This window comes from Oratosquilla oratoria, chromosome 1, assembly GCF_046742065.1.
Source record: "Oratosquilla oratoria isolate Oo_2021 chromosome 1, ASM4674206v1, whole genome shotgun sequence".
NCBI lineage: Eukaryota > Metazoa > Arthropoda > Malacostraca > Stomatopoda > Squillidae > Oratosquilla > Oratosquilla oratoria.
The window spans coordinates 118,874,108-118,888,010 of record NC_134777.1 but is presented as its reverse complement, the minus strand read 5'-3'; the positions used below and the strand labels follow the sequence as shown (position 1 = coordinate 118,888,010).

Here is a 13,903-nt window from a genome sequence, read left to right as displayed (position 1 = left end):
ACTGGAGATCGGAAACTGTGGGCTGGAGATCGGGAGGGATTAAGAAGAGAGCAGGGATCAAGTATTTAAACGAATTGTATTTTGTGTATTTATGTATTTATTGGTATTTATTGGTTTATTTAAGTATCTTTATTATTTATTTATTTATTTATGTATCTATTTATATTTATTTATTTATTTATTCCTTTTAGAGGAGAACAGGGATCAAGTATTTAGATCATTTTAATTTGTGTATTTATGTATTTATTTGTATTTATTGATTTTTATGTATCTATTTATATTTTTGTATTTATGTATTTATTTGTATTTATGTATCGATTTATATTCGTATGTATTACTTCTGTATTTTATTTATTTATTCCTTTATTAATATCATAAACTTCCCCCACCGAAGGGGGTGCCGTGGAGATGAATAAAATAGCCCGGCGGCATCTAGAATGAAAATAGCCTCACCCGGGGAGGAGGAGGAGGAGGAGAAGGAGAGATTTTAGTGTCTCGGGGGAGGGGGGGGGGAGATTGAGAAAAAATTCCGTGTGATGCATTGAAGTACCTCATCTCCCTCCTTCCCCCTCCCCTTCCCGCGAAGTAGATCTCGGTGTGATGATGATGGTGAGGATGATGATGAAGGTGATGGTAATGAAGGTAGGGTGATGATAATGATGGTGAAGGTGGTGGTAGTGATGATAACGAAGGTGGGAGTGATAAAGATAATGATGATGACGATGATGATGGTAGTAGTGATGATAATGAAGGTGGGAGTGATAATGATGATGATGATGATGGTGAAGGTGGTGGAAGTGATGATAATGAAGGTGGGGTGATAAAGATAATGATGATGATGACGAAGATGATGATGATTGTGGTGGTAGTGATGATAATGAAGGTGGGGTGATAAAGATAATGATGTTGATGTTGATGACGATGGTGATGATGATGATGGTGGTGGTAGTGATGGTGAAGGTGGGGTGATAAAGATAATGATGACGATGCGGTGGTGATTGTATAACAACTTGAGTCAGGACCAGTGAAATGGTCGCTCAGTTAGTGGAGTCGTTTGAAGAGGAGGAGGAGGAGGAGGAGGAGGAGGAGGAGGAGGAGGAGGAGGAGGAGGAGGAGGAGAAGGAGGATCGAGGCGGCAAACACAAACACAAGGCCGGCCGGGATTAACTCGTAACCTCAATAAACACGTGCTCACAGGATCAAGGGAAGAGGCTCCCTACTGTATTTTGTGTGTGTGTATATATGTGTGTGCGCGCGCGTGTGTGTGTGTGTGTTGTGCGTGCGTGCGTGGGTGCGTGCGTGCGTGTGTGTATGTTGTGCGTGTATGTGTATATGTGTGCGTGTGTATGTGTGTGTGTGTGTGTGTGTGTGTGTGTGTTTTATAATATAGCAGCCAAACTAGGACCCCCATAGGAAAAAAAAATGCAAGGGTACTACTAAACATAGGATATCAATAATGTTTTATTATTAAATGAATATTAATGTAATTTAGTCTTGGAAATCCAACAAAAAATGGAATCTGGCAACTACCACGCGGCTCCCGCGGGGCTGTAGAGGTATCCGGTCCAGCCAGCGACGACGACGATGACGACGACGATGACGACGACGACGACGACGACGACGACGACGACAACAACAACAACAACAACAGCAACAACAACAAGCAGAGGAGTGCAAAGATTTGATGGGGATATCTTGAACCTTCCCATGTCATTCTCAAAGGCTCAGGCTCAATGATGATAACAAAGGCTTTAACAAGGTCATCATATTAAAACAACAGAGCAGGACTGGCAGGAATGGATTAAAACTGGACAAATTTATATTTAAGAAGGAAATAAGCAAGAATTGATTTACTCAAAGGGTGGTCAACGAATGGAATAGATGTAGTAACCATGTAGTGAGCGCTGAAACTATCAGTTGTTTTAAGAAACGGTTAGAAAACTTTATGGGTGGGGATGACAGGTGGTGATGGATGTGGAGCTGCCTTGTGTAGGCCTTATGGTCTCTTGTAGTCTCCTTCATTCTTATGTTCTTATGTAATTAGAATTGCTCTCTCTCTCTCTTTCTCTCTCTCTCTCTCTCTCTCTCTCTCTCTCTCTCTCACACACACACACACACACACACACACACACACACACACACACACACACACACACACACACACACACACACACACACACCAAATCCTTGGGATGACAAATGTGATGGTTGTAGCCGTTAGTGTGCAAGGACGTAGAGCATATCCGATGCGAACTAATAAAGTAGTTGTACAACTTAAGACGTGGTTTGGTGGCACCACGTGGTGGCCTGGGCAGCGAAAGCGCAAGTTCGGGGTCCCCCCCAAGGCCCGCGGGCCGAGTGAGGACGAGAGTGTGGTCGTGCGAGAACGAGAGTGAGAGAAAGCGAGGTGGTGGTGGGGGTCGTCGTCGTGCGGCCGAGCCAGTGCCTGCTTGGGTCCCGCAACGGTTCGGGAAATATTTGTTTGTACAACAGGGAAAGTACTGGCATGAGAGTGAAAGTGTGACTGCGTGAGAGAAAGTTGCCCGAGTTCGGAGAGAGAGAGAGAGAGAGAGAGAGAGAGAGAGAGAGAGAGAGAGAGAGAGAGAGAGAGAGAGAGAGAGAGAGAGAGAGAGGGAGGGAGGGAGGGAGGGAGAGAGAGAGAGCAAGAGAGGGAGAGAGAGAGAGAGAGGGAGGGAAGGAGGTAGGGAGGGAGAGAGAGAGATCTGGCTACTGCTCCTCTTAACACTTACATCCAGCAAGAGAGAGAGCGAGCGAGCGAGAGAGGAGAGGGGGGACATGATTTAAAGAGAAGGAGCGAGAGTAAATGCCTCGTTAGACGGTGCGCACTGGACACCCATTTGATTACAATGGGCAGACGTGTCCGTAGACGTGCTGGCCATTATAATATTTTGCACAGCAGGGGCCCCTGTTGGCACGCATTGGTATGTACCGCAGTGGACATGAGACCCATCAATACGCAGGTGTTGGAGATCGAGGTAGCGGAATGGAAGGGGATGGGTGGGTGGATGGTGAGGGGTGTTAGGGTGATGCAAGGGGACAGTTATCACTCTCCGACGGATGCTAGTCCTGACGGGGTGATAGGATGGCGACTCCGCCTACACACAGGATGGCGGCCTGATAGTGGGGGCAGCAGGAGCCTCTTGGCCCAGCGACGCTGGCATGATGTAGATGGAGAACTTTTAACATGAAAATGAATGTTGCATTTTGGATCATCCGTGAGGGAGTTCGTGCAGGTAGTTTGTGACTACTGAACAAGGGCGTCAGAATGACAGGTGCCTTAGGTTGTTAGGGGGGTTGGTTTAATGCGGAATTACCTCGTTTGGACATAGTCCAGGGGTGAAGTATTGTTTTTGGTCAGGTTTCCTTGCGTCATATTTATGTCAAGGGAAAATAAATGGATAAGTGGGAGTCAGGTTTAATGAAGGTGAATATTGATCCTTTTATGACACTAAATTACGGTAGTATTTGGGTCAAGGTCATCAAAAATGGAAATATGTTTTTGATTTCTTTTTCTAATATTCTAAGAATATTTTTAAAAATATGTTTGAATTATATTTTTGGCTCAAACTTTCTCAAAAGTTCTGATTTGCACCAAACTAAGACCAAAATAATCTTCATCCTTTTTCTCAGTCATAATCCTGTGGGTCACAAGAGTGAAAAATGCATAGTTTGACCTTGGGTTAGGGTCAGAAAAGAAGGCCTTAACTGAAAAAAGGAGCGAAGAGAAATGTTTACTAATGTATGGTATTGAGGGATTTGTATGACCTTTCTCATGGTTTAAAAACCTTGAGTGACCTAGGTAGGTCAAATTCAAGTTCACATTTTTTAGGGGGCTTTTATTATTTTGTATTTATTTATGTGTGTGTTTATATTTATTTATTCATTTATTCATTTATTCATTCATTAACTTTTCCCTAAATTAAATGTTCCGAGAAAAATGGGGCTAGGTATGTTTGTATCACCTGCTTGTAATTTGTGTTGGGAAACAGTCATCATTATGCAATTGTTCCTATAAAAAAAATAATAATAATAATAATAATGCAGGATGTTGGTTAACAGTAGTGAACTTGGGGCAGGTTAAGGTGAGGTTAGTGGAGATAATTGGAATGCTCCCTCCATTTCCTTGCTGCCATTATGCCTGTTGAACTTGCTTTTCTATATACTGTGTGCATTTACCTAGTTGTATCTTACGGGAAGGGGAGCTATGCTCATGGTGTCCTGTCTCTGTATCTTGCCATATCTAATTTGCTCTTAAATTCTTGTATTGTTTTTGCACACACTATTGTTTTGTCTAGTATGTTCCATACATCCACCATTCTGCATTCTGTATGGAAAGTTTCTCTCTCTTTCTCTCTCTCTCTCTCTCTCTCTCTCTCTCTCTCTCTCTCTCTCTCTCTCTCTCTCTCTCTCTCTCTCTCTCTCTCTCTCTCTCTCTCTCTCTCTCTCTCTCTCTTTCCAGATCTCATCTATAACTGTCCTTTTTTAATTTCCTTCCATGTCCTCTTGTGTTTCTCTTATCCCAATTTAGTAAGTCATCTGTTTCTAGGATTTTCACACCTCTCATAATTCTGTTGATGGTCAACAAGTTACCTCTTTCTCTTCTTTGTTTCAGAGTCGGTAATTCTAGTTTTGCCAATCTTTCTTCATATGACATTTTTGATAGTGTAGGGGCCATCTTCTTAGTTCTGGATTCTCTCAATCTTCCTTGTATTATTTTTAGTACTGGGTGACCAGTGTTGCTGCGTACTCCTGTTTAGGCCTTATCAGTGTGACTAGTATTTTCTTTACTATTTCTTCATCCAAGTAAGTAAAAGCCACTTTTATTGATCTTAGCAAGTTATAGGTTTTGCCGACAATTTTGTTTATATGTTTGTCAGGGGACATATCTTTTGTGATGATCACCCCCAGGTCTTTTTCAGATCCCACTTTCTTTACTTCCTTTTCACCAATTTTATATTGTCCTGATATCCTTTTTTTTTTACTTTTTCCAAATTCCATTATGCTACATTTCTTAATGATGAATTCCACTTCCCACTTCTGACTCCATTCCCAAACCCTAAACAGATCTCTCTGTAGTGAGTCAGTCTGTTTCAATACTCTCTTTTACAGTTTTGCATCATCTGCAAAGAAGCTTGTGTAATATTCCACACCCTCGTCCATGTCATTCATATAAATAGCAAACATAATTGGAGCTAATACTGATATTTGTGGAACGTCACTAATTACCTCTTCCCAAGTAGCACTCTTATATCTAAGCACTACCCTCATTTTTCTTTCATGCAAAAAGTTCTCCATCCATTTCAATATTTTACCTTGTATCCCTCCTATGGTTTCCAGTATTCATAATAGTTTTTTGTGAGGGACTTTATCAAAATCTTTTTGTAGATCTAGGAATGCAGAATCAGCCCATCCATCCCTTTCTTGTATTATGTCTAGTAGTCTTGAGTAAAAACAGATCAAATTTGTGGCACATGATCTTCCTTGTCTAAATCTGAATTGTCTTGGATTTAGTATATTGTTCTCCTCCAGATGTTTTATCCATCTACTTTTTATAACTTTTTCACAAATTTTAATGGCCATGCTTGTAAAGGAAACTGGTCTGTAATTTGTTGGGTCTTCCTTATTTCCTCCTTTATAAATTGGTACAATATCAGCATTTTTCCAGTCTTCTGGTATTTTTCCTTCTTTGAGTGAGCAACTTATTATGTTATATATTTTGTCTGTTAGTTCTTCTTTACATTCTTTTAATATCCAATTTGCTATTCCATCTGGGATGTGCGATTTCCTGACATCAAGGTTCATTATTTGATCCATTATTTCTTTCTGTGTTACTATTATTTCCCTCATGGAGGGAGGGAATTTCACTTCTCTCCCTTCATCCCAATGTTGTATTTTTTCTCTAGTGAAAAACGACTTGACGTTTGTTCATGACTTCAACCATTTCTCATCTTCTGTGTATTCCATATTCCCTTGGTGTAGTTTCACTATTTCCTGTTTATTTTTTAGTTTACTATTTACATATCTATAGAATAGTTTTGGCTGATCCTTACATTTTTCTGTTATGTCTTTTTCATAGTGTCTTTTTTCTTCCCTACATATTTTTATATATTCTAGGTTTTTTGTCTTTTCTCCGTCTTTTCCAAGCTTTGTCTTTTCTGTCTTTCACTGCACTGCACCTATTGAACCAGCACTTAATATACACCTTTTCCTGTTTTTGCTTTGGAACATATTAATCCACTCCTTCTTTATAGATTTTCAATAGAATCATCCATTTTTTTTCCACTTGTGTTTCTTCCTTGTAGATTTTTTCCCAGTTCACTTTAAGAAAAAAAATTCCTAAATTTCTCAAAGTCCGTTTACTATACATCAGTCTTCCTTTTCTGTGTTTCTCATTTCTCTTTATATATATTTCCTCCATTAGTTCTAACTCCAGTGGTGTGTGGTCACTTCACAATTGGTGTCTTGTATTAAACTTTGTCTACTATTTCAGGTTCTGACATGAATAATAAATCTAGTCTTGAAGGTTCTTCATTATTTCTAAATCTAGTGTTTTCTTTTACCCATTGTATCATTGTTCTATGGTCACGTTGGGTAATACATTTCCTCATTGATCCTCTCCACCTTTCACTGTCATGTCTTCCCAACATATTTCTTTGCAATTAAAATCTCCCATGAGTACTACTTCATTTCCATCCTTCAGCATCTTGTTTAATGAAGTTCTTGTATCATCTAACATTTTGGAATAATCTCCAAGACCTCATTTTTGGAGGCACATAAATCACTGCAAACTTTCAGATTTTCATGTCGCTATCTTCAACTCTTATCAAGATCATCTCTACCCTGTTCTCTCCATATGTAACTTTTGTCACATTTAAGTTTTTCATAACCAGGAACATGACTCCACCTTGTTTCTCCCTATTTCTAAGCCAATGATTATGTAATCCATATCCAACACTGGTACTAGTGGACCCCTTAATTTTGTCTGCACAACTCCCATTATGTTTGGTTTTGCTTCTGACAGGTAATTGTATAAGCTAATTTTAATTTTCTATTCCCTCCATCTTGTTCTCTGAACATTTTTTTTGTTTGTTTAATATACTATTTTTTCAGCCTCATATCTAATACTTTCCAATAGAACTCCATTGTCTCAGTTTCCGTTCATTTCTCATTTTTTTTTTTTTTTTTTTTTTTTTAGCTTTCTTTCTTAATGTCTTAATTTTTTCTCTTTCCTCATCATTCATGTGTCTTTTTATTAATATATTTTATAGTGTTTGTTTCTTGCTAATTTTCCTGTTCTTGCTAGGACTTCTGCCATTTGTGACCTTAATTTGATCTTTAGTGGTCGACTTTTTCCTATTCTTTCTGCATATTTACCCATCCTGTGTACTTCCTCTTTCCTTTTCTATTTCTTGTTCTTTATCTTGTGTGTGTATGGGTCTAAAATGGTGGCACAAGGTACCTCACAGTGAAATCTGTCAATGCACACAAATGGACCCACTGGAAACAGTCTTAACCCAACGTCAACTACGGTGGCTGGGGCATACCATCCGCATGCCAGAAGAGAGACTCCCATGTAAAGTTCTCTGTGGAGAACTTGCTGAGGGCAGACGGCACCCGGGGGGCCCACGTAAATGACACAAGGACCATCTGAAAACAACGCTGAAAAAATGTGGCATCAAACCCACCACCATTGAATGTTGCTGCCGATCGGAGAGAATGGCGATCTACATGCCAAAATGGCTTAGATACTCTCACTTCCACCTACAACAATTGGGCAGAACATTGAAGACGGCAAAGACATGTGGCACATCAGGCAGAGGGCAACTTTCCCTGTGATACCTGCAGCCGTATATGCAAATTGAGAATCAGACTCCACAGCCACCAGCAAGTTCATCTGCCGTAATACCACCTCTAGGCATGGTGCAACGTCATCGTCGTCAGCGACGGACTACTATAAGCATATATATATATATATATATATATATATATATATATATATATATATATATATATATATATATATATATATATAAAAAATATATATTTTTTTCAAATTAGAGTCCATATCTTATTTTTCTCTTCTATTTCAGATAATAAAATCTGGGGATTCAGAAATAAGGTAAGTAATTCTTTAATGTCATGTGGATTAGTCTTACATTCTTCAGAGATTGTTTTTATAGATTGTAAGCAGTTAATAGGTGATATGTTTGTAATATATGTTAATATGTTTACATAAAAGAATATCATACTCATTTTAATCTGAGGCAGTAATAGCCATTGTTTCAGAAAAGTCTGGGGCTGGGAAGGACATGTGATATGTGTATGTTTGCCAGTTATGTAGACCCTTAGATTAGCAATAGAAAAAAATGCTCATATTTATATTCAAAGTGCTGTAAATAGAACTGAGATAAATCTCCACAATGGGCTAAATTAGTTGTGGCTTGTTTTCTGGGTCTGAGGATACCATTTAAGTCCAGGGGCTTCTCAGGACTCGCTAAAGTCATATGGTATTAATCAGGATAAAGCCTTTGATGTTCCAAATTAATGTTAGTACATTAAAGATTACTGTAGTACAAAATATATATTTTTTCATCCAGCATCTCTCCGTCAAATTAAAAAAAATTATGTAGGTATTTATTTGATTGATATTGATTTTAAAAGCTATTTATGTTGCTTTTGTTTACCAACAGATATGGTGATATCATTGAAGATAGAGGGGTTCCACCAAAAAATTATATCGTTTTTAACCCACCACTTTTAGATTTTAAAGAACAGTAAGTATAGTCTAGTCATTGTGGAATCTTAACCCTTTCACTGTGTTGCATTTAGGTGTCTGCTCTCAAATAATGTCAAAATCCAGTCAACTAAGAACATCATTACCATGCAGGCTAAGGTAGTTTGACATCACTATAGCATCTTCAGTAGTTTCACTGTTGCTCACTAGTGGCAGCACCTACATTTTTTTCACACGGTATGAGAGTGCATGGCCATCTCCACAAACTTGCTGTATGTAGAAGGATTTATTTTCTTTATCTTTAAACAGCCGTGGAGTAAAGCTAATTTCAGCAGTTAAAGGTAAAATGTCTGGGTGTCGAGATCTGCTCTTCACAGTGAATGGGTTAAATATGGAATGATAGATTTGTCATATATTCATATTGTCAGTTGAGGATATTCTGGTATTGGACTTTGTGATTACTAAATATGTATGTGATATATAGCTGTACAGTATAATGATTGTTTAACAGTCCGACAGGGATGCCCCTAATGAAGAAAGTTGTGGTATATAATAGCAGTCCTGATACCAGTGTACAATTACACTCGTTATCAGGAAATACCCTCCACTTCCACTGTACATTCTTTCAAGATAAGGTAAGATTTTATTCCCTTGAATGCTCAGATAAGATTGATTTTTATGTTCATAGTACTGTAAGCATAACTTGGTATTCTAGTTTGTAGGATATTCATTCTTACTGTTTTCATTTCTAATTTTTCATACATAAACTATTGTTAAGGTGTACAAGTTCATGATTGTGTGTGAAATTGGCAGTTGCTGACAAGACTAGAAATAGTTCATGATTGTCATGTAGACAATAGAAATTGAAAAATTTAAGGTTGCAATGAGGTTTTTGCAAACCCATTAAGTTTTAGGTTGTGATAGTCATGTACAGTAGATTATAGAAATGAATACTGTATATACTTGTGCATAAACTGACTTTATGTAAAGTGTGACCCCCTCTCTCTTTTTTTTTTTTTTTTTTTTTAAGCTGATTTTTTCATATACTTTATGTACAATGTGACCCCAGCTTTTGGACTTTACTAGTAGGCCTACCATAGTCCAATATTGCAGTGCTGGGCATCATTCTTGATGTGTTTTATAACAAATAGTCTTCATTCACTTTTATTCAAGAACACCCCAAAATGGTAAGAAATCAACTTGAAACCTTTGATATAAATGAAAATTTTTATACCATACTTGTATGCATTCATGACTGACTACATTTGTTTTTTTACCTTGGTCCTGTCTTCTACGTAGTGAAAGTTCCTTTCCTTTTGTTACTACATGAAGAGCAAAATCTCATCCACTGTGTATTCTATTTAAACAAATACCTATTGTAAAAGGAAGAATTAACAATACTTTTTTTCCTTTGTCCAATTTTTATGCATCTTCATTTGCAATTGTATACATCACTGAGATACTGTTTTGCCTTTCAAACGACAACCCCTTTGTCAAGATTAGTGGTACATATATGCATTTATCTATAATGTAAAGAATATAAGAAATCAAAATAGATGTACAGGGTGCATACAGTAATTATTTTGTTCTTAGGGTCACAAAAAAGTCACAATTTAGTTGAAAATGCATTTATTGCAAAAAAGAAAACAGACTGTATCAGCACACTTCTGGTGTCCCGTTACTTGGTGATCCTGCCCTTGGCATCAATGATGTCCTCAACATGCCCTCGAAACCTGGCACAGGCCTTCTTCATGACCTCCTTGGAGAGATTGGTGAAGACGACTTTGATCTGACTGATGAGATCATCCTTTCTCTTCCATGGTGTGTGGTTAGTATTTCGTTCAGCTGCACCTCATACAAAATAGTCCATAGGGTTGAGGTCAGGTGAGTTAGGGGGCCTCACATCAAGCCCAACGAAGTCAAAGAAATTGTTGGAGAGCCATTTCTGAGATTTTGTAGAGGTGTGACATGGTGCTGAGTCCTGTTGCCACACATAGGGTCTACCAGCAGCTACTTCCTCAGTCCACGGCTTCACATGGGTTTGTAGGACGTTGATGTACACTTCAGTGCTCACCCTGAGCCCTTGGGGAAAGAAGAACGGGGGCATGACTTGGCCCTTGCTGCAGACTACCCCAAACACCATGACAGTTGCAAGAAACTTGGTGTTCATAACTCTTGGCACATCCTTGGGACAGACAGCCAACCACCTGTTCTGAGAGTTGTGGGTCTGGTCCTGGCAGAAGTTCTTTTCGTCTGAAAAGAACCAGAGCATGTTCTCCAGAGGGTGCTTCAGTTTGTTGAGCATTTTCTTGCTCTTCTTGAAGTGGTTCTCCTACATCTTTGTGGAGAGGAGTTGACCCTTACACATCATGTATGACTTGTATCTGATATCTTCATGCAAACACCTCCTTATGGTGCCCTCAGACACTTGCAGCTCTCTGGCAATGGACCTCATGGACCATCTGGATTCTTCATCAACCATGGCTTTGAATTGAGTGACAAATTCGGTGTCCCAGATGGTGTCTGATCATTGAAAATGATGTTTCCTCTTGGCAACACCTTCATACTCTTAGTCAGAAGAAATCAACTCCCTCCTGACGGTCCTGACAAATTGTTCAGTCACTTTTAGCGGTTCTGAGATCTTGCTGCTACTATGTCTGGCAGAGATTAACATAAGTACTGCATGCCTTTTCCATAGACGAGGAAATGTAAAACTCTCCATGGACACAAGGTGTTGCTGGGACAAAGTCTTGATGTATACTGATCAGTTGCTTTTGTTTTGAGTGGTGTGGTTACCCGTGTCTTTCCACACTGTCCCTGAAATATTGAAACAATTACCATATGCACCCTGTAAGTAAACAGAGGGAGACAGAATAAGGAACACAATTGAAACTATTATAAAGTATAGGTACATATCAGACAAAAAGGGATTTGGGAAAGCAATACCTCAGAGATGTAAACACATGCAAATGAAAATGCAGGCAGATTTGAGAAAGGAAAAAAAAGCATTGTCATGTCTTCATTTATATAAAGTTTTTGTAGAGTATAAGTGGTATACATAGTGAATTAAATCCTGATATTTGTGTAGCAACAGAAAGGAAGAATGTAGACTACAGGAGGCAGATTAAAGGAGCTTACTGGTACTGTTAAGGTTAGCCAAAGGTACTGTACGACTGTAGGCCTACCAGATAAATTACAGTCATCCACAATACATGAATTTTAACACATTCAAAAACATTACCTGCGTATAGTCTAACCCCTATTTTTTTTTTTTTTAATTAAAACTTGATCACAAAAAACTTTTACTATACACAAGTATATATGGTAATCATTTTAGATATGGCAGCATATAAAGTAGTTTTAGGTAACTCCTGTTTAGGGAACAGAGATAGATACTTTAGAACCTGGAAGTGGGTTTTCAATCCTTAGAAACTGGGATTGGTGGTCAACCATGCACACATCATATGATCAATCAATCCATTGGCCTAGTTCTCTCTTGGAGAAGACCTGCAACCTCCAATAATCTGGCAATAGCCACCAGCTCAGTCCAAAAGTCACTCAGTAAAGAAATTTTACAATACAGTGAGACCTCTCATTAACGGACGTTAATTAGTTGTGTTTGCGGTGTTTTCAGTGTTCTTGGTGCTGTTGTTTAGTAAGTGCAATCACTATGCCACCCAAAAACCACTCCAAAACACCAAAAACATAGCGAAAACACAGCAAACACAGCTAATTAACGTCTGTTAATGAGAGGTCTCACTTTACTGTCTGTAAAGGGTGAGTGTAGGATAGTGTAGTGTAAGGTACTCGTATGTCCTTTATAGGCAGTTACTGTCTGTTGCTAGGCCAGCTCTGTATTGATGCTGTTTTAGATGAGGGTGATGCCCTTAACTTAGTCATGCCAATGCGATTCTTGCTCGTCTTAGACTGGGTTGATTGCTGTGGGAGTTTGATGAATAATGCTTGGTATCTGTGCAAAATGTGCTCATTGTAATATTATGAAGAGAGATGACTGTGTGTGTAGAAAGCAATGCTTGAGTTGTTATATGGTTTGATTTGGATTTGCCAAAGAGAACCAATCATCTTCATATTAACTTCATTACAAGGGTTTTAAGCAGAATATTGTTTGTAGGTTGTCTTTGTTTCTTTTCTTAATTGTTAGATATTATGCTGTGAATGCATATGTAAATCATCTCTTTTGAATTGTTTTCATATTTTGAGGTCTCCACGGTGTTTTTGTCCAGTGAGGGAGATTGATAATTTAGTTTGACCTTCAGGTACTTCTCAGATTCATAGTCAGGAATTAGCATTGTTACTGTAGATTAATGAGGTGGTGCAGGTATTGAATTTTGTCAGTCTTAATTCTGTCATGTTGAGATCAGTTTCAGTGTTTTTGGCTGCTATTGTGTAGTTGCAATGCTGAGCAATTATTGTTAGATCATCTGTGTATGGGAGGCCTATGGTGTTGTGGTCATGGTTTGAGGTGGGAAGGTCTTATGTGAATAGATTAAAGATCATTGGTGATAGCACTGCTCCCAAGACTATTGTGTATTATTTTAATCCCTGATAGAAGATGGTTATGAGTTACTGGATTCTATGTCAACTAGGAAATTTGTCAGCCACTTGTTGTCATGTTTATGAATTTCAGTTCCCATGATCTCTTTTGACAGTTGTGTCTAGGGACTATATCAAAACCCTTATATATGTCTTGCCACCATTATTGTTCTGTTAGGTGACACTTTATTATTGAAACCCTTCAGTACTTGCTGGGTGATGTTTGTGATTACTGTTAGTGGAGTGGTCTTTGAAACTATATTGATTTGGCAAGGTAGGTATGCTTGTTCTGGTTCTTTCAAGGATAAAATTTTCCATCAGTGTAGATATAGTAGAAGGAGATAGGTAGGTCTGTAAGATGCTGTGTTCTCCAGTGTTTTTTTTCGGTTTCAGGATGGGAATTATATGTGTTCTTTTCCAGATTGTTGCAAGCCATTGTGTGACCACGAATTATTGAAGATATCTGTCTGGGCTTTTATTGCTACAGGGCCCAGATGTTTCAGGTGGTAGTTTGATATCTTGTCTGGGCCTTCTGTGTGTGGATTTTATAGTTTTGGTTGCTTTTTCTGTCTGCTGGTGAAGGGTAGGACAGAG

The 13,903-nt window shown here is 38.6% G+C and overlaps 1 protein-coding gene across 4 annotated transcripts in view; it reads left to right on the top strand.

The window, feature by feature from the left end:
- The window catches only part of Tmem131 (Transmembrane protein 131), a 219,135-nt gene that overhangs the window by 170,113 nt on the left and 35,119 nt on the right, over window positions 1-13,903 (top strand). For 3 of the 4 annotated variants that reach the window (XM_076185517.1, XM_076185507.1, XM_076185526.1), the window contains 3 exons: window positions 8,112-8,140; window positions 8,712-8,795; window positions 9,267-9,390. In XM_076185517.1, coding sequence (XP_076041632.1) covers window positions 8,112-8,140; window positions 8,712-8,795; window positions 9,267-9,390 — 237 coding nt within the window. The remainder of the gene's footprint in view (window positions 1-8,111; window positions 8,141-8,711; window positions 8,796-9,266; window positions 9,391-13,903) is intronic. The other variant, XM_076185536.1, reaches the window with a different exon arrangement.